General features: G+C 28.3%; 3 protein-coding genes across 7 annotated transcripts; 1 reads left to right on the forward strand and 2 right to left on the reverse strand.

Annotated features, from left to right (window-relative positions):
* Window positions 1-4,037: 4,037 nt before the first annotated feature.
* LOC130664585 (putative ankyrin repeat protein RF_0381) lies at window positions 4,038-12,966 on the reverse strand. 5 transcript variants are annotated; one of them, XM_057464562.1, is made up of 3 exons: window positions 12,837-12,966; window positions 10,038-10,110; window positions 4,038-9,264 (listed from the first exon to the last, which is right to left on the reverse strand). In XM_057464562.1, the coding sequence occupies exon 3, from the start codon at window positions 9,224-9,226 to the stop codon at window positions 5,126-5,128; it is 4,101 nt and encodes a 1,366-aa protein (XP_057320545.1). In that variant the 5' UTR covers window positions 9,227-9,264; window positions 10,038-10,110; window positions 12,837-12,966; the 3' UTR covers window positions 4,038-5,125. The 5 variants fall into 5 exon arrangements, with proteins under 5 accessions (XP_057320545.1, XP_057320544.1, XP_057320546.1 ...); XM_057464561.1 differs by lacking the exon at window positions 12,837-12,966 and adding an exon at window positions 11,423-11,603; XM_057464563.1 differs by lacking the exon at window positions 12,837-12,966 and adding an exon at window positions 11,439-11,595.
* LOC130664588 (charged multivesicular body protein 4b) lies at window positions 12,914-18,506 on the forward strand. Its single transcript, XM_057464567.1, has 4 exons — window positions 12,914-13,284; window positions 15,827-16,004; window positions 16,082-16,332; window positions 18,058-18,506. Exons 1-4 carry the CDS (start codon window positions 13,104-13,106, stop codon window positions 18,114-18,116), a joined length of 669 nt encoding a protein of 222 aa, XP_057320550.1. The 5' UTR covers window positions 12,914-13,103; the 3' UTR covers window positions 18,117-18,506.
* Window positions 18,507-19,566: 1,060 nt separating this feature from the next.
* LOC130664586 (transcription factor IIIB 90 kDa subunit) lies at window positions 19,567-22,638 on the reverse strand. The gene has a single exon (XM_057464566.1). The coding sequence runs from the start codon at window positions 22,312-22,314 to the stop codon at window positions 20,461-20,463; it is 1,854 nt and encodes a 617-aa protein (XP_057320549.1). The 5' UTR covers window positions 22,315-22,638; the 3' UTR covers window positions 19,567-20,460.
* Between the last annotated feature and the right edge of the window lie 346 nt (window positions 22,639-22,984).

Below are 22,984 nucleotides of genomic sequence, written 5' to 3' on the forward strand. Positions count from 1 at the left end.
GATTCTTTCTTTTGAGCTTTTAGCAATTCTATCTGCTTTTTTAAGTCATCTTTCGATGGACTAATATTTTCTATTTCGTTTGATGACTTTTTATTATTGTTTTTATGAATAACTTCATTATCACTGATGTTCTCACTAGATATGTACAATGGATATAAACACATGCAAGTCACATTTTTATTTTGAAAAGTTCTGTTAAATTATTATTAACAAATTAATTATAATAATTAAAAAATATTAATTAAAGATAAAATTTAAAAATTTATTTTTATAAAATAAAAATATCAAACTTGAAGGTAAGAATATAAAGTCTTTCTATATCCATTAGAAATATAATTAACGGTTATTCTTTATAAAGAATAAACTTGAAAAATAGTGTTACAGTCCATGGTTCGATAAAACTTTTCTTTCGAACTGAAGATGGATTAATATATTTTATAGTTGATGAATATATCATAGACAATACTAAGTATTTTGTTCATTCAAAAAAACAGGTGCAAGTTCAACATATTATTCCTTTTACCAAAAATAATTCGTCATTATTAATTGATTGTAATCAGATAGAGAGTATGTTTCATCTAATTGTAGTGGAAAATCATCTATATAAACGACCAAATATGCTGAGAAAAAATTTTTGAATGTTCATAGTGAATGTACATTAATTTCGATCGATAAGTTTGTAAATTATCAATAAACGGTATATTTAATTATTCATTAAATAAAATTATTTTATTTAAAAACCTACCATAGAGTGAATTTAATAAACTTTTCTAGACATGAACAGGTCTGAGCGTATTTAACGCTTCAGACATTAATATACATGATCAGGCCTGAGCAGGCATGGTCAGACATGAACAGGCATGAGCGCATTTACCGCTTCAGACGTGAACATACATGATCAGGCCTGCACAGACATGAACAGGCATGGTCAGGCATGAACAGACCTGAGCGTATTTAACGCTTCATACATGAACAGGCCTGAACATGCATGAACAGGCCTGAGCGCATTTAACGCTTCAGACATGAACAAACATGGTCAGGCCTGAACATGCATGAACAGACATGATCAGGCCTGCACAGACATGAACAGGCATGAACAGACATGAACAACCATGAACAGGCCTGAGTGTATTTAACGCCTCAGACATGAACAGGTATGGACAGGTATGATCAGGCCTGATCATGTCTAATTTCAGGCCTGATCATACATGAACAGGCATGGTCAGGCCTGATCATTTTTTCCCGGGTATAATTACTAACAATTTATAAATTTATAATGTTGATAATAATATTTAATAATTAAAGATTAAGCTTTTTTTGAACTTCCGATTTCATTGTATAGTTACGCAGCTCAAATACAATTTTTATAATAAAAAAAAAATTTGATAAAATAATTTGATTATATATTTATTAATCATTCCAATTTTACATAATTATAATTTGTTTCTTTTAGACTCGGGAATTATTATTCGTTTTTTTAACTCTTACGTATAAGTTATTTAATGGCTAATTTTTATTAATAATACTGATTTTGGATATGTGTCATATGGATTCTAATAATTTATATCGTGGCAGAAACAATTTTAAACAAAAATTATTCTATTTTAATTGCAGTTAAATCATAAGACTAATAAATAATTAAACTTTATGGAAATAATTCTATTTCATACTCGATGGTTTGTTTTAAATTTTATAAAATTAAATTATTCAAAATACTGTTCATGATAACAGCATCTAAACTCAATGTTTCAATGTCTCTACAGTCAGTCGAAAGAAGTTAAAATAATAAATTATACACTTTATAGTTTTTGCTTAATTATTAATTGCAAATGACAATTAAGGCTTACGCTAATAGTTGGTCTTAAAGTTACTTATTTTTGACTGGTTGCTGACACTGAAACTTCAAGTTCCAATGCAGGCAATAAAAGCGGATGTATAGCTAAATGCTGGATTGTTAATGTGACTTCGCACTTACCTGTTTTAGAATCTTCTTTTTAATCAGCAAGCTCGTTCTTAATTGTTATTTAAAAAAAAAAAAAAAAAAAAAAACACACACACACACACACACACACACACACACATACACATACACATACACACAGCCAATCGGGCATCATTCTGAAAATAGTCAGAATAACTTCCCGAATTTTAGAAAATTTACAATTTTCTTAGCGGGAAGTTAAAAAACGTTTTTTACCATTTTTTCTCCAACGATATCTCTCAATCGAATTGATCGATTGAGACGGTTGAGGTGGCAATCGACGCATTTTATTGAGTACTAAAGCTGATCAGATTTTGGGATTGATTTATCTGGTCGTTTTTGAGATATTTCCAAAAAACTTAAGAAAACATTCTTAACTTCCCGCTAAGAAAATTGTAAATTTTCTAAAATTCGGGAAGTTATTGTTTTCACCCCGGTTTTCGAAAATCGAGTTTTCATCAGATGTCGACGTTTTGAGGTCCTAGGAAGCTATTCTGACTATTTTCAGAATGATGTCCGAGTGTATGTAGGTGTGTGTGTGTGTGTGGGTGTGTGTGTGTGTGTGTGTAAACTCTTTGTAACTTTTTAACTAATGAACTAATTTAGATGTTTAAAGTGGCAATCGAAAAAGATTGTTGGCCGTCAACTTTCCTGAAAATTTCAGATCATGTGATCAAGTATACTCGAAAATATTGGCGAATTACGAAAAAAAAAAGTTTTTTTTTTAGTTTTTTATTGATTTCTCAGAAACGAGTTGAACGATCGACTTCAAAATCTAATCAGCTCTAGAACTTTATAAGCCGCGTCGAATGGGACCACAACTATCTCAATCGGTTAATTTGTTCGAGAGATATCGTTGGAGAAAGAAATGGTAAGAAACGGGTTTTTTCAATATCTTCAAAATGGTTGAACCGATCGTTTTCAAATTTTAATCAGCTCTAGAATTCAAGAAAACGCGCCGATTGCCACCTCAAACGTCAAAATCGGTTGATTAGTTCAAAACATATCGGCGCTGAAAAGTTAAAAAAATAAAATTTTACGTTATTTTTTCCAGATAAATCAAAATATAATGTGCTAAAATGTGTCTGAAATCATACCAACTCTTTCTCTTTATAGTCTCTTCCGATCATCAGATAATGTCATATAACTTGTTCCTTAGTTTTAAACATATTGTCAGCAAAAAATGGAAAAAACCCAGTCTTTAATGTTTTTCTCGGATATTCCATATATTATTGCTCTGGCCTAAGTCAAAACTCATTCAAATCTTGATTTTGATCACTGACATTGATTTCTGCCTTAACACATTTATTTCAGAGAACATAATCGATAGTAAAAATTTAAAAGCCGCTTCTTCATTAATGATTTTTGATTCTTAACTTTTCAAACTCTAGCATAAAACGTAACTTGTTAGAGCTTGAAAAGCTCATAAAAAAATGATTCCATGTAATAGCATTTTCGAGTTCGAAACACTCGAAAATATATTTACAGTAATGTTTTCAAGCTCCTTGAGCATTCGACGCGGCATATAAAGTTTTAGAGCCCAGTAGATTTTGCAATCAATCCATCGAACGCATTACAATTTATCCAAAAAAAACGTTTTTAAAAGAATTTTATTTTTGGAATATCTCTGAACGAGCCCTACCGATCAAGCTCAATTTTTCACAGCTTTTAGATACTAATAAGCTGCGTCGAATGCCACCTCGTCGATCGAAATCGGTTCATCCGTTCAAAAATTACAGATATTTACATACGTACGTACATGCATGCATACATACACTCGGGCATCATCTTGAAATTTGTCAGAATAGCTCCCTAGAACTTCAAACCGTCAAGATCTCTTGGAAATTCGATTTTCGAAAATCGGACCGAAACCAATAACTTCCCGAATTTTTGAAAATTTCCAATTTTCTTAGTAACAAGTTACAAATTTTTTAGCCTTTTCAAGTGAAGAGAAGATAAAAGATTTTTACAAAAAATGAAGAAAGTATTATGTGAAAGCCAATATTTTATTACAAAATGAGACAATTATTATTATTCATATTACAATGTATGTTACGTCTGATTAATTTTTATAATTTTCAAAATAATTTTCTTTTACTCATAAAATTTTATAACATATAATAAGCCACGCGAACAGCAAAATACCTGTTAAGGGAAATCTTAGTGGGGAGAATAATGCGTGCGCCGACCAAAATGAAAAATATGGAGGAGCCGATAAGAAAATTTAGGACCCAGAAACAAAAGAAAACTCTCGCTCTCTGCTGGCTGCAATCATCAAAGTGTGAACAAGTTTTTTTTTACAATGAAGAAAAAGAAAAGGAAACGAGTTAGTTAAACTAGTATAAGTACTACATCATGTATCACACAGGGAAACCAGGTATAATTAAAATATTAAGTAAATTTAAAATGATCAGTTTACATATATTCAAATTACAAAATTAAAATTGAACACGTGTAGTTTAAAATTAAAATATTAAATGAAAGTTTGAAATATTCAATTAATTATATCAGAATTACAAAATTAAATTTCGAGCATATGTAATTTAAAATTAAAATCGTAAATATAATTTTGAATTTTGTAAATTAGAGTCGGCTGACCAGCCACCTAATAATTTATTTTCGTAATTTTTGTTGTAAATCAGAGTCGGCTGACTAGCCACCTGTTTTTGGATTATAATTGAAATTTATTTGAATCAGGAGGTAATTCCAACATTGTTATTAGAAGCATAATCTCCAAACCTCAACATTATTGTAATTGAGTTGATCATATAGTTAAAAATTAAAATTAAAAAATCGTTTTATTAATTTAAAAATAAACCTATCCTCCTTAATAAAAATCTCTGGGGTTCCCGGTCTATAGGCTTCGGCTTGGGCCAAATACCCACAAAAACATTAATTTATGTCAATTTCTGACATAACAGTAATTAGTTTGCTGTCTCAAAATATCGAAATATCAAATTATTTGGTGAGTTTGTTTAATCAATTTTGAACGTAATGATTTTCAACACCAAGATATTCAATAAGTGATTTATTTTGATGAAATTTTATTTAAACTGTATTATCTTTACGTTAAGTTAAAAAAAAAATGAGCAACTCTCGGCATAAAAAAATACGTTTTACTTTTTGAATAAAGCTTCATTATCATCAACGTAAAGTTAAAATTTTTAAATCCCTATTAGTTAAATAATAGTTTACCTGAGTAACAACATCATATGGTAAAGTACCATAAAAAATGAGAGAAAGAATGTCATTAGTTTTTTCTAATAATTGTCGTCTGCGTTGTGCTTCATCTAGACGATAACTAATCATTCCACCATATAATGGGAATTGTAATGATAACATTTCGCTGTCAAATTTTACAAAATAATTAGTATTAGTTAAACCTAAAGCTAATCTATGTTTGCTCTTAGTTATTACATCGTAATACGTTAAATTAGTTTTTGCAATTTCCGTTTTTTTCATTAATTCGATTTCACTTAAACACTCAGCATGTAAATTATTAAATTTTCCATCACTCATAGCTTTTAAATTTTCATCATTAAGATGAAAATTAGCAGCTTTTAGTTTAACAACATGTTGTATGTTCATTGCTCTGATACAACCGGGATAACTCCAACTTAAAAATCCTGGATTGCCATCGTTGACTAAATTAACATCAACTCCGGCATTTAAAAGAACGTTTATAATAGACGTATGACCTTCATTGGCAGCAAAATGAAAGGCAGATTTACCATTCGTTGTTAGTGCATTAATATTATTAAAATTTTCACTCATTAGCAATAATTTGACTTTTTCGATATTCTTATATTTCAATTTCACAGCAGCATGCAGAAGAGTCTCACTGCAACAATTGTCACGAGTATCAAGGCAATCAACATTAACACGAGTAGACAATATGAGCTCCAATATTTTATGACTTTGGTATTTAATAATATCGAAAAGAAATAGCGGATTATTTTTCTCAACCAAACTCATATCAACCTTATTTTCAATCAACAATCTTACCATTGCTAATTTCTTACAGTCAACGGCGAACTGTAATAGACTATAGTGAGAATTGCTGATACGATTGGTAAATTTACGGTTGTAACGAGTATACTTTATATTCAATTCTTTACAACGGCAAATAGCATTGATATTAGCACCACAATTTATAAGATATTTAGCTATTCGATAGCTACCATTAATTATCGCATGCTGTAATGGCGAGTAACCTTCATCACTAGATAGGTTTATGTTAGCACCTATGTTCACTAACATTCTAACTAATTCAAAATTATCTTTTTCAACGGCAACACCGAGAGCTGTTATTCCGGATTCGGAGATGAAATTAACTTCTGCTTTATTTTTAATCAGTAATGTCACTATTTCTTTATTTTCAGATCGAACAGCAATTTGTAATGGTGTTTTATCATTATAACTAGTATTGACACACGCTCCATTATTTATCAAATACTCAGCCATATTGTAATTATTTTTATCAATTGCTGTATGTAATGGCGGGAAGCCAGAAGAGGGATTTATGAGAGCACCAGCATCTAACAATATTTCAAATATTTCAAAATCATTATTCTCACTAGCGAGACTGAGTGGTGTCATTCTGGATGGAGAGATGGAATTAACATTTGCTTCATTTTTAATCAGTAATTTCACTATTTCTTTATACTGACACCGAACAGCAGTATGTAATGGTGATTCAATACTGTAGTAATATATATCACTACCATTAACACGCGCTCCATTATTTATCAAATACTCAGTCATATTGTAGTTGTTTCTAATAATCGCTGTATGTAATGGTGAATAGCCGCGAGAATAAGATGGATTTATTTCAGCCTCATTAGTATTGATTAATAATTCTAATATTTCAAAGTTATCATTTTCAATAGCTGCAACAAGAGGTGAATCCAAACAGGATTTAACATTTGCTTTATTTTCAATCAGTAGTTGAACTATTTCTTTATTTCCAACACTAATGGCAATATTTAATGGTGTTCCATAATTATTTGGGGTATTAATATTCGCTCCACGTTCTATTAAATATTTAGTTATTTCGTAGTTGTTTTCACGAATCGCTTTGTGTAACGGTGGATGAGAAGATAGATTAACATTCATGCTAGGAGAGTTGACTAATATTTTTACTATATTTAAATTATTAATTTCAACAGCTTTATAAAAAGCTGTTGAGAATGAATTCAATGGATTGCCATATATGATACGTTGATTAACATTGGCTTTATTGTTAATCAGTAATTCCACTACTTTTTCATTCTCTCTCGCAACGGCAAGGAATAAAGGTGTTTTATTATCATAAACAGCGTTAACGTCAGCTCCACAATTAATCAAATGTTTGGTAATTTCATAGTTATTTTTATCGACAGCCAAATGTATTAGCGGCTTTCCTATCGATGATGAATGGATATCAGCACGAGCATTCAACAGTAATTGGAATATATCGTAGTTATCATTTTCTATAGCAAGAGTTAGACATAGAGGTTCAAACGAAGATCCAGCATTAACGTCGGCTTTATATTTAAGTAGTAATTCGATTATTTCTTTGTTTCCTTTTTTAACAGCACGCTGCAATGGTGTCATTTTCCATTTACCACAAGTATTGACTTTAGCTCCATTAGCAACAAGATACTTCACTATTTCATAACTATTGTTATCAATTGCTTGATCTAATGGTGCTCCATAGTTTACATCCGCACCGGCATCGACCAGTATACGCATCAACTCAAAATTATTTTTTTCTATAGCCACATTCAGAATTGTTTTTCCGTTTCCAAAATCAATATTCACATCGGCTTTATTTTTAACGAGTGACTCTACCATTGTTTTGTTTTCTCTTTCAACAGCTATGTGTAATGGCGTTTTCCCCCAAATACTTGCATCAATTTTAGCTCCACCATCAATCAAACACTCGAAAGTTTCAAAATCATTTCTGATAACAGCTAAGAGTAATGGTGGCACAATTTTGTGGGCAGCGCACGGATTTATTTCAAGACCAACGTCCAACAATAAATCAAAAATTTCGAAATTACTAATGTACCAAGCAATTTTTAGAAGTGATACAAAATCGGCTTCCACAATAATTTTATCCTTATTAATTAATAATGCTACGATTTCCTTGTTTTCTTTAATAATTGCGATACTCAATGGTGATAGATTGTCATTATCAAAGACATTAACATCAGCATTATTATCAAGTAATAACTTTATAATTTCTATATTTTCATTCGAAACGGCAACGTGCAATGGTGTTTGTTGTTTGATATCAAGAGAATTGACATTAGCTCCAGAATTGATCAAATATTCCGTGAATGCATAATTGTTTTGTAAAATAGCCGAATGTAATGGTAATAAATTGGGTGAATTCAAATCAGCTATGACATCAACTAATATTTTAAATACTACAAAATTGCCTTTTGTAATGGCTGCAGAAAAAGCTGTAGTCCCGATTTCCGATTCAATATTAACATCTGCTTTATTTCTAATGAGTAATTTAAGGATGTCTATGTTTTCTTGTTCAACAGCAATTATTAATGGTGTTTGATTTTTGTAAATAATATTCAGATTAGCTCCTCGTTTAATTAGACATTCAGTAATTTTGTAGTTATTTTTTTCAACGGCCAAGACTAATGGTGGCAAATTGTTGTTAACTGGATTTACACTGGCACCAGCATTCAATAATATTTTGAACAAGTCAAAAAATTCGTTTTTTATAGAAACAATGAGAGCTGTTTCATCATTATTTGTAACTACATTAATATCAGCTTTGTTTTTAATCAGTAATTTTACCAACTTTATATTTTTTTTTTCAATGGCGATATGCAACGGGGTCTTATTTTCTTTATTAAAAGCATTTATTTCAGCTTTTCGTTTGATAAGAAATTCAGCAATTGCATAATTATCTTCATCAACAGCTAAGTGTAGTGGAGTATTATTATCATACATCATATTTATATTAGCATGACTATAAACTAAACTTTTAACTAAACCTACATAACCGGATTTAATAGCTAAATAAAGTGCCGGTGCACATTTCGGACTATAATAATTTACGGCAACGTTATTTTCTAGAAGGAAGTCAATTAATCTCCAATCTTGTTTCTTTATCGCAAGTTGTAACGCTGTAATTTCGTCCTCTGAGGCTTCTTTACATGTTGCATTAACGTCCATGGTTCCTTGTAGTATTTTATAACGAATTGCCTTATATCCAGATACATACTGACGTTTTTCCATTTTGTAATGATTCTCTTAGTCTTTTATTTCAACAATTTCTACAATAAAAAAAAAAGTTATGCATTTTTTTTGTTGTCTTTGGATCGATGTTAAGGCTATTCTCTGACAGTGTCTCCCACTTTTTAAAAAATATAAAACTTTATTTGAAAAAAAGGCAGTGTAGTAGTATACTACGGGTTTTGAATCACCCTGGAAACACCCTGGAAACACGGTGGATCCATGGTGGTTACACGGTGGGTTTTTTCTTTTTATCACCGTAATTCCACGGTGGTTACGCGGTGTACCCACCGTGATTCCACTTACACCGTGAAATCTCGGTGAATACACCGTGGAATCACTTTGGGTACACCGGGGAACCACGGTAGGTACACCGTGTAACCATCGTGGAAACACCATGTAACCACCGTGTTTCCACTCCCAGGGTGTTTCCAGGATGATTCAAAACCGCCAGGGTAATTTCGTCGAAGTATAGATTTGAAAAAAAATTACATACAATTGATATCAATTGGGAGTTAAACGAAAATTGGAAAATAAATTTCAGTAAAATCTTCATGTCAATTTTATAATTCAAATTTTCAAATTTTGAAGGCTAAAATTTATTCAACAAATTTTGTTTAAGTCCTAGTTGATAACAGTAATTACGCGAATCATAATGCAAAGTATTAGAGAGTGCTTTACTACCGAAAAATTTTTTTTTAATTAATTAATAAAATTTGAATACGGTTATGACAGTTAAAAGTAATTTCATATTTTTAAAAAGTAGGGAGCACTGTCTGAGAATGACCTTAAAATTATAAAAATTAAACTTTACTTTACTAATCAGTCGACTAATCAGCATTGATATCTTACAATCAATTTTTGATAACAAAGTAATTCATACAATCCTGAAAAACAATAGTTCAGACATAATCTAAAATTATTACTTAAATCTATTAATATAAAACTTTTTTTAAAAAAATATGTCACCAAAGATGGGCATAACCGATATTCTATATTTTAAAAATGAATAAAACTTATTTATAATTCCAATTTCTTATAGTAATATCACACTAAAAAGTAATAATCGTCATTTAAATAATTTAGATTTTAAATTCAAAATAAATATTTCTCACTAATAGATACAATTTCTGTTGAATTTTATTAGTTTTTCTAAATTCACCTGGACCACAAAGAGACAGAGTTTTAATCCTGATTTTTAAAAAATGAATCAAAACAATTAAAAATGATTTAAAACAATTCAAACAAAAAAGATTCTATGACATTTTATGATAAGTCCGATAGTTTCGCCGGAAAAGTAAAAAAAGATCTCGAAATTTACTCTAACTTGACTTCGAGCTCCAATAACTTTTGAACAGAGGAATTTATCAAAAAATGATAAGAGACTTTTTTTTTAGAGCGGTGAATTCCCTACAAAAATGTATACTGGGCTTATTCGTACGATAAGCCATTGTCGAGGTAACAAATTCCAAGCTAAAAAAATTTTTTTTTCTTATGTTATTTAAATGGGAAATCGAATTTTTCGATGCGCTAAGCCCCTAATTGACTTAGATTTTTTTTTCAAGCGGGAATATTTTTTTTGTTCTATAAATTGTTAGTTTTTCAGGTAGGACAAAAAAAAATATCGCCTAACTATGAAACTCCCTAAGCTGTATGTATAAGGCCCTATACTTAACTATAGCACTTCTCATAGAACTCATTCATTCTTATAAAATCTCTATTGGAATTTATAAGAATCTATTGGATTCTATGAGATTTTTTAAACAGGGGAGTTTAACGAAATTCGTTCAATAAATTTCAGTAAAATTTTCATGTCTATTTTATAATTTAAAATGTCAAATTTTGTAGGCTTAAATTTATTCACCAAATTTCCTTTAACGCCTTATTGATAACAACTTGGAGTAATGTTCTTAAAAATCTACATCGCGACGAAATTGTAACAAAGTTGTCCTTTTTTTCAGTTAATGCTTCAACTTTTTTGAAATTAATTAATAAAATTTTAAAACGGTCATTACAATTGAAAGTCATTAAATATTTTTAAAAAATAGGGTACACTGTCTAAGAATGCCTTCAAGATGGTAATTTTACTTATTTTTAAAAACTTTTTTTGTAAATTATCATTAGCTTCGAGTACTAATATTACATAAGTCCTATTTCATAAAAAGTTATAATCAAGTAACAAATAAAAATAAAAATTACGTTCAATTGTATGTACATCAAGTTTTAGATGATGTATGATAGGTATATCACATCCACAAAAATATGATACCTATATAATGCCAAAGTTGATCAGAAAATTTGGTAACTCACAGTAAATATATATAAGTACATATATAAGTACATATGATTCCTATACCCTCACCATTCATGTACGAACATTTTTTTACTAGTTTTTTTACTAGTATAAGTAATTGTATTGTAGCTTTGATAAGTGGCAACACAGTACTTTTGACTAGTACTAACTTCAACTGCCAGATGGCAAATACATCACCTTTATAAAATTTATATGACGACCCGTTTAAAACGGGCCGTTTTCAGTAAGTAAAGTCATGTGCGGTAAGTGTGCGCTGTGGGTAAGTGTACGAAAACCTATTCATTTTGGACTGGAATGCATGGGGTTGCGGACACTTACCCACTACGCATATTTGCCCCACATGGACTCTAAGTCACTTCTAAAACAGAAATTAACGTTCTTTGTACAGCGTTCTCCTCTAAATAGGTCCTCTTTCTAATAGTCCTAGGGTTAATTTTTAAATTTTAAAGTTTATCTGTATAAATTGTATTTTATTTTTCCATTTCGTCAATTTTTTATTTCGTCCATATGTATAAAATAATTGAATAAAGATGATTGCGAATTCTGGTGGTACTGAATGAGCATATGAGATGAATTAATACTTTTATCAACAATAGATGTTGCTATAAGTGTATACTAATAAATAAAGTTGTCATTGAATTTACATGTCGTCAAATAAACATGACTTTTTACGATTCGAGTAGAGAAGTTTACAGTCGTGTTGTATCCGTCCCTTACAGAAGTTTTTAAGTTTCAGTTTTTGAAATTCGCGCCGTTTGCACACAGCGCTTTGATAGAAAAAAAATGAACGCATTTTATCACTCTGGCAAAAAATAAAAAGTGAAATTTTTTTATATCAATTAATTTTATTTTTTTTTAAATAATTATGCGAATAAATTTAAAACCTAAGAAAAATTTATGAGTGTAAATGTAACTGACAGGTGGCAATTTTAAAAAATTTTGAATAAATAAATAAAATGTAAGTAGAATAAAAATTTAAAAGTGAGTATTTAAATGAATGAAAAATCGGTACGCGCATTTTTTAAAATTAAATTTATTTATTTTTTAATGTCTGCTACATTCACACTCACAAAAATTTGTATTGTTCAAGTTTCGCGGCAATTATTACAGCCAATAAAAAAACTCAGAATCTGACATGAACTAACTGGTTGTTTCCATGTAAAATTTTCTGCGATATTTTGAAATAAAATAATAAAAATTATTTTTTATTCTAAAAAAATGCTTTTATTAATTAAAAAATTAATGAATGTACTAGACTAATTTTTATTACTATTTTATAAATAAAATGATGAATCATACCTTGTACATGACGTCACGCTGTCATTTGTATCTTATATTTTTTTTATCGCAGTTTAAAATGGCGACAGTCACACCAAAGTCAGTAATCTGTTAGATACTCAAGTACCTCGAAATTGTTATTAAAACCCCATCCAATTACGTTTATAAACATTTTTTAATATAAATAAACATATTCTTAGAATATATAAATAAGTAGATAATTTAAATTATATAAATAAATAGAATATAATAGTTTTATAAGTATTCAAGTGCAACAAAGAATTCAAAATGAGTTTCTTTAGTAATTTATTTGGTGGCAGTAAAAAAAATGCTGCACCAACAGCTAGTGAAGCAATTCAAAAATTACGTGAAACTGAAGAAATGTTGATGAAAAAACAAGATTTTCTTGAGAAAAAAATTTCATCAGAAATAATGACTGCGAAGCAAAACTGTTCAAAGAACAAAAGAGGTTAATTATTTTTTTCACTTTACTATTATAATAATAATAATTATTATTATTTCTTATTACTTTTGATAGTTGATAATTATTATATTATTTAATCCCAAGCTTTGATATCTACTGCTATTAATTTTTATTCAATAGTTTTGTATTGTCTTTTTTTCCCTTGATATTGTCGATCGATTTCAAATCATAATTTAAATTTAAAAATAATTATTAGACAAAATACTTCAATGTCATCCTATTACTAGTATATAATTCTTCTATATATATTTTAAAATATATGTATGAGTATTTTTTTTTACAAACATTTCTCTTTAAATTTTTTATTTTTGTTTTATTGTTAAATGAAAGAAAGTGGGGAGTAGATAAGTTCTGCATAATTAAGAAAAATGATTTAATCCATGCTAAGTGTATATCTATATATCTATATATTCAAATTTTTTTAAATCATTTCGAATAATTTTTCTTAACCAGAGCTGGTATTTCACGCAAAATTTATTTATTTTTATTTTGTAATGAAGTAATTTGTCAATAATTATCTATATTATTAAGATAATAATGTACCTGAACATCGGAACGTTTTTCACGCAGCGAAAAAAAAATTTCATAATAAAAAATCTACTGGATAACTAGATTTCAGAAATGCTTCTCATATAAATGCTGGTATGTCAGCCAAAAATCTTAGGCCGGCCCCAACCTCCGGAACTACCCCTTCAGCAGTTAAATTACATCATTTTTTTCATATTTGTTGCGCAAAGAACGTTCTGATCTTCAGGTACACAGAGAATCAGAAAAATTTTGTTCCCGCCATATCTATATAATAGAATTAGTTAATGTTATTGAAATTGGTATCATTAGATAGGTCTTGACTTGAATTTGTGCCTTTTCATACTTTAAACTCTTTTTAATTGTCAAGTATTGAGATAAATAGATTTATCTATATCATTCGAATTACATTTAAATTACGCGAGAAAAAAGACGATCGTATTTATTTTCTTTAAATAAATTAATACTTTAATTATTCTGTCACTAAATATGACTGAATGTCACTGAATATATAGCTATATTATTTATATCGCGTTACTTATTTCAAAATGACAGATTTTTCTACTCCCTTTTGGTTTTAGGAAGCTTCTCAAAGCCAAAAAAAGTGTGCATAGAAAAAAAAAGGATTCATTGACACAAAAAATCTTTACTCGCCTAAAGAAAATTTTTACTTACCCCAAGAAAATTTTTTGCATTGTGAATTGAAAACAAAAATTTATTTAGAACTAGAAAAAATTACTTGGTGCAAGGAATTATTTCTTGACCGAAAAAATATTTTCTCGCTCCAAGACAATTTTTGTATTTAATTCATAATGCATAAAATTTCTTGCTGCAAATTAAAATTTTTTGCGGCAAGAAATCCTTTTTTTCTGCGTATTTTATAAATTTAATAGTGATATTTGGACAGTCACGTAGTGACTGCAGGTTGTTCGTTGATATTAAAATAAAAATCAATTATTCTTAAATCAATAAAAACAAAAAAAATTAACGGTATTTATCTTCTATAAAATAAAAAACTCAATTATTGTCACTTTATTTCATTATTTGTTTAAATATTTTCCTACAACTTTTTAAATTTGCAGGATTTTCAAAAATAAACTTCGAGTTTGTAATAAAAAAAAATAGAATATCAGGACTTTGAAAATTGCAAACTAGAAATTAATACTAAATGTCAACAATTGATTTATTAAAGTGATCTTATAAAATTTTATTAATTTATTAATAATGAAAATACTCAATTGAAGTTAAGTATCAAAGAAAAAATCACGTTCACAAAATCTTTGTTATTAATATTAAATATAACAAATAAATTATAATGTCAACATATCTCTTAGAAGATCAATAATTGAGTTTTTTTCTTTAGACCTGTAAAAAAAAATTTTGGAGTAAGTTTCTAAAGAAACTGGAAACTAGGTAATTTACTCTAGACTTTATAAAATAATTTTTATATTTTAATTCTCGGCCAATGAAGAAACATTCAATTTTTACTTACATTGATTCTAATTGAAATTACATGAAAAAAATACTCCATTTCTATTTTTAAAAGTTGAATTATAATTTTATTAAATTCTTAGATATGAAAAGATTTTAAAATATGAGCATTCATTTACTGGCTCAGTCACGCTATAAATTACAATTTCATTTAAATTAATTTTGTAATTAACAATTTTTTATATATAATAAAACAAAAATAGTAACTTTATATTTACTAAATAATTTTTATTACTTATTAGATAATTTATATTTATAATAATTATTTTTTTTATTTTACCTGAGTGGAAATAGAAAGTAAGTGAATAATTAGAGTGAGTCCAATAATTAAACTGTCTGACTGTTTGTTTATTTTTTTTTTTGGATCATTTGTTATTTCTTTTTTTAGTTTTTTCATTATTCGCACTGTGATAACGCGAATGCAAATTTAAAAATTTTGTGAATTACGGAAAGCTTTAAATAAATAAATAATTATTTTAAAAATATTAATAATTTAAAATAAATTTTTCAGCCGCAATTCAAGCTCTCAAACGTAAGAAACGTTATGAAAAACAACTGCAGCAAATTGATGGGACATTATCAACGATTGAGATGCAAAGAGAAGCATTGGAGAGTGCTAATACAAACACAACGGTATTGCAAACGATGAAGAATGCAGCAGATGCATTGAAAGCTGCTCATCAACATATGTACAATTTTTTAAAATCAAATTTACCTATCAGGTTGCTTCTTATTCACACTAATTTATTTTATTATTTATCTTAAGGGATGTTGATCAAGTTCATGACATGATGGATGATATAGCTGAGCAACAAGACGTTGCCAAAGAAATATCAGACGCGATATCAAACCCAGTTGCATTCGGGCAAGATGTTGATGAAGATGAACTTGAGAAAGAACTTGAAGACCTTGAACAAGAAGCATTAGATCAAGAATTATTGAATGTTGAGGGTACTGATACACTTCCAGAAGTTCCTACTGCTACTGTAGAACCGGTTGCACCAGCTAAAAAAACAAGTAAGTTATTTTTTATGACTAATCATTAGACTGATTCAAATAAATCGATTATTTTTTCTTTCATAAATTATATGGAAAATATTGTTTGAGATGACGAAAGAAAAATTCTGTTAAAGTTTGAGCTTTTAATATTAATATTAACAACCGCCTCATCGCAATTTGCGATTTCCCATTTAAACAACATGGGAAAAATATTTTTTAAAGTTTGGAATTTCATCACTCACCAGAGAATCAGTGTATCAGAAAAATCGGTCCACTCTTAATCTTAACATTCCAAATAGAAATTCCAAGTATTCCAAGAATACATTCGTAATGCAAAGAGCATAATTTCTTTCATTTTTAACACGGACAAAGAAATCCACAAAAAAAAACATAATATTCGTGGACACGATTTCATGTATTTTGTGCATATGTGTAACTGCAGAAATATACACACACGAATAAGTGTGAAAAATAGCGCCCTTTTTTCACGAATTTGGTGTGTGTGCAATTACGAAAAAAAAAAAAAAAAAAAAACACATAATAAGGTGCGAAACATAGCGCCCTTTTTTCACGAATTTTGTGTGTTTGCAATTACAAAAATATACCTACACTTATAAAAATTTGAAAAATTGCACTAGGCCCCTGAACTCCTTTATTGAGATGCTCTTTTTTCACGGAAAAAAAAGCGATTTTTTTCTCCTTTCTTTTTTTTTCTTAATTGAATTTTACTAAAAATATTTCAAATTGCAATTTAGAATGTTAAAATTAAGAGATAAATTGTCGGAACTGAGTTGTCAAAAGATGAACTGTCGCAGGTATGAATTATCGCGGAAATAAGTTGTTAGAGGATGATTTGTCTTGGGACGAATAATCGTCGTACCGGAAAAATCAATAAGTATGTTTGTTGAAAATTGAACGCTCTACAAAAAAGGTCTTTTATCATTTTTCGAAAAATTCAATTTTTCAAAAGTTATTCGAGGTCAAAGTTGGATTCATAGTAAATTTTTAGTATTATTTGACTTTTTCGTCGAAACTATCAAACTTATCTTAGAATGTTATAGGGCTTTTTTGTAAATCATTTCACTTCCTACAACTTATTTTCCACAAAGTTTTCTAAATTCCTGAAAGCCCTTTACTTATTTGAATTTAAATGTTAATTCGTTCCAAGAAATCGTATTCCGGTCGATTTTATTTACTTACTTTTAAACGCAAATAACTAAAAAACTTTTAAAAATTTCGGAAACTTGATTGAAGATAATTTTTAGAAAAAGAAATGATCTACAAAAAAGGCCCTATAACATTTTAAGATAAGTCTGATAGTTTCGCTGAAAAAGTCAAATAATACTAAAATTTACTATGAATCGAACTTTGACCTCGAATAACTTTAGAAAAATTAAATTTATCGATAAATTATAAGGGACCTTTTTTGTAGAGCGTTCAATTTTCAACAAAAATATTTATTGCTTTTTCCGATGCATCGATTCCCTTGTGAGAGATAAAATTACAAACTTTAAAAAAAAATTTTCCCATGTTATTTAAATGGGAAATCGAAAATTGCGATAAGACGATTGTTAATATTAATATTAAGAGCTCAAACTTTAACAGTATTTTTTTTGTCATCTCTACTGGTCATTTAATATCTCCATTTTATTAATAAATTTTTTGAAAATATTTAAAATTAATTATACATTAATTTGATTTTATAAAATTAATTTTAAAAAATAACTTTTATTTATTTTATAGAAGCAAAAGATGCCGAGGACGATGACGTATTAAAACAGCTCCAAGATTGGGCCACGTAAATTGATCGAAATATTATTTTAAAAAAAGAAACGAAAGAAAGAAATATATAAAAACTATTGGAGTATATTATTTTAAGCTTTGAAATTATCTTTACTTGAAGCGTATAATTAAAAACAAAAACAGTGATGAAATATTGATAAAGCTTTGCTATTTTATTTTTATTCTTGTTCTTATTCTTAGTGTAAATAGCCTGTTCAATTAATCAAATATTAATCATTTATTTTTTGACTATCTGCTAATTATTAAAGAAAAAAAAATTATTGGATAACGAAAATCGACCAGTGACCTTGGTGATATAATATTGAATAAATTAAACGTCACAACTATACTGTTAATTAAAACTAATAATTACTTATAATTATAAATAAATATACATTTTTAAAAATTTATTTTTCGTTTTTTTTTTTTTATCATTCATTTTATTTAAAATTATTTGTAAATAGTACATAAAGTTTGAGTAGCTTTCTTTTCATATAATCAGTATTGAAATAAGTATCAACTTGCTGTGAAAATTAAAACTCGAAGCTTCAATACAGGTGATGTGAAAAATTTAATGCATGGCACAGAATGAAACATGATTTCGGACTTCGGATGAATCCTCACCCTTGTCCACGATGGCCACAAACCGAGAAATATTATGGGAATGTCAGGGAATTTCGAAAAGTGTCCGAGATTTTAATTGCGATAGTTTAAAATTTTGAAATTTTTCAATAATACACTAGTGGGATATTAAAAAAATTTCAAATTTTTGAGTGATTTTCAACAGACTGTAACTCGAAGGAAAATGGTCATACAACAAAAACAAAAAAATCAAATTGTAGCTTCAAGTGTCTAGTTTTTTTATCTGGTCTTGAAATTTATTTATTATGCGCGGTCCCGGAATAATCCTAAAAAAACCATCGAAAAAAAAATTTCTAAATTTTCGCTCGTCTTAAAAACGGTTTATGGGCTTTAATAAATTTTTTTCGATAATTATGATTGATTTTTTATTACTCCGGAACCGTACAAAATAAAAAATTTCAAGACCAGATCAGAAAACTAGACACTTGAAGCTACAAATTGTCTTTTTTCATTTTCCTTCGAGTTACAACCTGATGAAAATCACTTAAAAATTTTAGATTTTGTTAACATCCTTTAATTTTTGTGACTAGTATATTTTGAATTTATTTTAATCATAAAATTTCTTATGAAATATTTTAACTTACATATTTTTAACACCGAATAATCAGAATTAGGCCACAATAATTTATTTTATTGACTTTTTTTTGGTTTCTCGCATGCGTTAATCATCAAATTTAATTATTGACAATGAAAATATAATAAAATCTTTGAATATCATAATGATACCAATAAAATTTCTGAACCAGGGAAAAATGTGAAAAACTTTACTGGAAAACCAGAATATATCGTAATTTTGAAATCATTTCTTTGTGGACACCCTGTTGTCTGAAATTGTATCGTTTCATTCCTTGCCACACAATATATTAATAATTATAAATTTAAATTATTTAAAAATAAATATACAATTTCACGTTATTTAAAAATAAATATACAATTACATATTAAATATGTAATATATATAAAATATTAAAGGCTTAAATTAACAGTTTTGGAAAAAATTATTGAAATTAATTCAACAATTTTTTTTACATTGAAAAAAAAAATTACAATAAAAATCAATAATAGTATTGACGCTAATACTAATTGAACAGTCTTATTAATAAATCTACTTTGTTTAAATTATTATCCATTACAACTGAATATTTTCTATTCAACATAAATAAAATTTTGTTTTACAACTTATAATATACATTTATTTTGGTATATACATTGGATAAACATTACTGCGTTTCCAAATTTATCTTACTAGAAGCTTTAATTAAATACAATTAATTTATAAGAAACTCAATTGTAATTAATTAATAAACGGATGTAAAAATTTTGTACATGCAATTTTTTAAAAATATTTTTTTGCCAAAAAAATATTAATACTTTAGACACTTAATATTGTAGTCAAATTTCACTGGGAGCCGTAATTAATTCAGCAAATATTTTTTCACTTAAAATAAAAATTTAGATGAATTTAAAATTTTAAATGCAATACTTTTTTTTTCATTTACAAAAATACAAAAAATTATTTATATTTATCTATTAATTTTCTATATACAGCAGAATATATTTAATATATCATAAAAAAATAAATATTATAATGAAAATTTTTGTTTTTTTTTTCTTTTTAAAGAGAAAAAAAATTGAGCCTACTGTAGTATAAAAATTAATTCAAACCTGTATTGCGAAATTTTCAAAATTTTCGAAATAAAAATAATATTAAGAATAAAAAATTTAATACTCTTCATCTTCGTAATCGTAACCAAATCCATCAAATTCATCATCTTTTGAATGCTCTTTCAAAATATTTCTCACAGACATATTTTCGTCGTCATCATCACCCATATCTTCTTCTTCATCTTCAACCTCTTCTTCAGCTTCAGCTTCAACTTCTTCATCGCGATCTTCATCGATTCTCATATCCACCATTGATTTATCATCTTTATCTCCATCTTCATTTTCCGAAACACTATTGAATCTATTTCTCGAAATATCAAAATTATTATCACTCTTATTATTTTTCTGTGTATCATTTTTGCTGACTTTCAATGTTTCTAAAACATCGTAATTTATTTTCAACGAAATTCTTTTTTCTTGCAATATTTTTTCAATCGCTTCCCCAGTAGAATTAGCAGGTCCAGACTGTTTCTTTTTATTACCAGTTCTTCGTTTCTTCTTTTCTGGTTTACCTTCTTCCTGTGCTTTTAATCTCTTCTCTTCTTTTTCTTTCTGCAATTCTAAATATTCAGCATTTACTGAATTCCACATGTCAGTTTTTTTACCAGCTTCAGTTTCCGACAAAATATAACCATCTAATTCATCATCATCCAACCCATTGAGATCTATTTCACCTGATCCATTATTAAATTTATTTATTTTATCACTCGATTCTTTGCTACTCCGAGAATCATTAAATGAAGACGGCAGACCCATTGACGCAATATCTGGTCCCAGTTCGACCACTTGATCAGATTTTGATTTTCCATCAGAATTATCCTCCAAACAATTCTGTATAATATTCAAAGTATTTTCCTGTATAAAACGATCAGTTTCAATATCTTCTGAACAACTTAATTCCCGTGGTCTCTTTTTAGAAATTTGACTTTGACTTAACTGTCTATCAATTTCATTTTGTAAATCGTCAAATTCTTCATCAATATTTTCTAATTTCTGTAACCGTTCACGATCTTTTTTACGCGTTGCTTTGAATGCCGGTGGGTCTTGTTCTTCTTCTAAATCAACGGTCATAAATTCATCTAATGTCAATGCACTTGAAGGTGTATCACCAAATTCAATCAAACGCTTACGTAATGTCGACTCATGTACTTTGACAATTTTAATAATATCACTCGGTGTGCGATTAAATTCATGTAGACGTGCTGCTATCAATAAAGCAGCACCACATAAACCCGATGGTCTTCTTCCGCTATGAATGCTGTCACGTTTCATACGAGTAACTAATCGTGATGCAGTTGTCGAAACTTCATGAGTTTTAGATCCAAAATCAAGTTTACTTGCATAGCGAATGATATACAAACATGGATCCATTGACGGCATTGTTAAAGAAAATGCTTTTATAAATTTTAAATACGTACGTCCTAATTCATAAACGTCTATTTGAAGTACATCGCTTATGTCAATTAATAAATGTGATGTTTTTTCAGTTCTACATGTTATGTAAACACATGCGGCATGATTGTGGGCTTGTTTACGACCACGAGTTAAATTTCTGTATAAGGCCATTTTATAAAAATTAACTGACATCTCAATATTGTATGGTTTTAAATGTAACTGTTGACATAAATGAGTTATACCTTTACGAGCATTTTGAATTGTTATTTCATGAGACTCTTTGCTGTTGATACGATAACCAGCTCCGAAACCTGATGCTACTCCTGTGGAATCATTCGCTACAAATTGACCCACTACCATCATATTACCCGATGACGTTTCTTCAAATGTCGTCTCACTTACTATTAATTGGTCTTCAAAGACGACACCACATGATGTACAGACAGCATCTCCACGAGCTGGATCTGTCTCGATGTCATTTGATCCACAGCTACGACATTTAGTTAATGACGACATGATTTAGATTTATTGATGACAGCTCAATTAAATATTTGTTTATTTATTTTTTTAAATTATTAATTGACGCAATTAATAATTTTTTTTATAAAAAGTCAACAGCTTGTACTTTTTATTTATATAATAAATAATTTATTTCATAAACTTCGACAATTATATGAATGTCATTTTTAATTTTTCACTTAATAAATTCATTTTTTTGCAGACACTAATCACTCCGATAATTTGAACTAAAACGACTTATTTATACACTTAACATATTTTTATAATAACTATCAGTGAAAAGTAGTTTTTTTATACAAAAAGATACAGGTTAATCTGACAATGCTCAGGAAAATTTATATATACGCGTAAAAATCGAAATAAAAAATGTTATTCACTCCATAATAGATGTATATAAAAACATTCACTTTTGTAAACACGCATGCGTGGTTTTATTCTAGCGGGAAATTTTTAAATTATTGATATGTTTACGATATATTTTCAAATAGTTGATTATATTGAGGTTTTTTTTCGAATATTTAAATAAAAATGATAACGAATCAATACATTATCTATATTATTAAGAGAATAAGGAAAATTTTGTTCCCGCTATATCTATATGATAGAATTAGTTAATGTTATTGAAATTGGTATCATTAGATAGGTCTTGATTTGAATTTGTGCCTTT

This window comes from Microplitis mediator, chromosome 3 (genome assembly GCF_029852145.1).
Source record: "Microplitis mediator isolate UGA2020A chromosome 3, iyMicMedi2.1, whole genome shotgun sequence".
NCBI lineage: Eukaryota > Metazoa > Arthropoda > Insecta > Hymenoptera > Braconidae > Microplitis > Microplitis mediator.